General features: G+C 50.3%; 1 protein-coding gene across 5 annotated transcripts in view; it reads left to right on the top strand.

Moving 5' to 3' along the window:
• NPRL3 (nitrogen permease regulator-like 3 (S. cerevisiae)) overlaps positions 1 to 1,976 on the top strand; it is a 60,382-nt gene that overhangs the window by 19,524 nt on the left and 38,882 nt on the right. The window contains exon 4 of one of the 5 annotated variants that reach the window (XM_011960058.1): positions 363 to 401. The exons of the other annotated variants lie outside the window; for them this stretch is intronic. Within the exon in view, the coding sequence (XP_011815448.1) occupies positions 363 to 401 (39 nt within the window). The remainder of the gene's footprint in view (positions 1 to 362; positions 402 to 1,976) is intronic. 5 annotated transcript variants of the gene reach the window in all.

Below are 1,976 nucleotides of genomic sequence, written 5' to 3'. Positions count from 1 at the left end.
GTGGGGAGCGTGCGACCCTGTGTCTCAGCGTGGGGAGGGTGCGACCCTGTGTCTCAGCGTGGGGAGGGTGCGACCCTGTGTCTCAGCGTGGGGAGGGTGCGACCCTGTGTCTCAGCGTGGGGAGTATGCGACCTTGTTTCTCAGCGTGGGGAGTGTGTGATCTGTTTCTCAGCATGGGGTGTGTGTGACCCTGTTTCTTGTCTGGTAAGTTGCTTAGTCACGATGCTCAATGGTAATGCTTAATGGTGGCACTTCTCCTAGACTTTAGTACAGTTTTTTATAAAATAGGCTTGTAAGTTTTCATGGTTTTTAAAAAAGCGATATGTTTTTGTTTGGTCTTGATGGTCCTGTTCCCATTTCAGCGAGCCATGTCCTCCAACCGATGAGCAATTGGTTGCAGGGTAAGACCGAGACCTCTCCACCATCTTTCTGTCTTGATTCCGCTGCCTTCTCTTCTTTAATTGTGCTTAATTCCTGGTTTCCCTCAATGTTGAGAGTGACTGATGAGGCACACAGGCGTGGACCTCCCTGCCCCAGTTCCCCCACGAATGCCCAGACTTCCCACCACCCCCACTTTTTCTCCACCCAGTCATTTAGCTATTTCACATTACCTGAGAGGCCAAGGCATGGCTGGCTGGCACCAGGGAGACTTCTGGGACCAGGCATGTCACACAAACCTCCTCTTCCTCCAGGTAGGCACAGGTAGTCCTGTGAGGGTGGTGGGCAAGCAGGAGTGGAGTTTGTCATCTCCCTAGTCCACTGCCACCCTAGAGAGACCTGTGACTGTTGCTCCTTGTTTTTATATTTCTGAGGGGTTTTGTGGGGGCCTCTCCCAAGGGTTAGGTAGTAAGTGTGATACTCAGGCCTAGATGCTGTTGAGTGTGCTTAATAGAGGCAGAAATGTTCTCGTAGAATTGATATGGTGCTTGTCCAGGAGGGCGTGGATGAAGTGCGACGCTTCCGTTCCCCTTGACAGTGCCTGTCCTCTGGGCCTTGGAGGTACACACAGCATCTGTGAGCTTCTAGCAAGGTGGGTGGGGGGAGCAGAGTTGAGCTCCTTTCCAGGATGTCCTTCCATCCCTTTTTTTGCCCAAGCTAGAGAGCAAGCCTGCTCCAGAAGAGCTTGGCAGCGATAGAAGGTCTGGCCTGTTTTCTGGCTGGGCTGGTTCATCTTCCTAAACGTGTTTCTCTTGAATATCCAAGTTATTCCAGGAATCTTCAGTTTTTGTAACAGATATTTTATTGTGTTGCAGTACGTTTATTAGGCCTTTCACCATCAAAATGAGGGAAAAGGATTTTTATAAATGTTGGAAGCCAATAAAACAAAAAGACACTTTGTTTATGGTTCAGTTTGCTGTTTGTAAGTTTTGCCCCACCCCCAATATCATGAATATAACTCTGTCTTTATGTGTATTACTTTACCAGACCCACTGTATAAAGTATAAAGCCAGATGGGCGCGGTGGCGCATGCCTGTAATCCCAGCACTTTGGGAGGCCGAGGCGGGCAGATCACGAGGTCAGGAGGTCGAGACCATCCTGGCCAATGTGGTGAAACCCTGTGTCTACTAAAAAATACAAAAAATTAACTGGGCATGGTGGCGCGTGCCTGTAATCCCAGCTATTTGGGAGGCTGAGGCAAGAGAATCGCTTGAACCCAGGAGGCGGAGGTTTCAGTGAGCCGAGATTGTGCCATTACACTCTAGCCTGGGTGACAGAGCAAGACTCCGTCTCTAGGGAAAAAAAAAAAGGCCACTCAAGTGTTTTGTCATGGAGCGGGGCGCGGTGGCTTACGCCTGTAATCCCAGCACTTTGGGAGGCCAAGACAGGCAGATCACCTGAAGTCAGGAGTTCGAGACCAGCCTGACCAACATGGTGAAACCCCCATCTCTACTAAAAATACAAAAATTAGCCGGGCGTGGTGGCGGTCGCCTGTAATCCTAGCTACTCGGGAGGCTGAGGCAGGAGAATCGCTTGAA

The sequence above is a fragment of the Colobus angolensis genome, unplaced genomic scaffold, assembly GCF_000951035.1.
Source record: "Colobus angolensis palliatus isolate OR3802 unplaced genomic scaffold, Cang.pa_1.0 Scaffold502, whole genome shotgun sequence".
In the NCBI taxonomy this organism is placed as follows: Eukaryota; Metazoa; Chordata; class Mammalia; order Primates; family Cercopithecidae; genus Colobus; species Colobus angolensis.
This window is presented reverse-complemented; position numbering and strand designations above follow the sequence as displayed.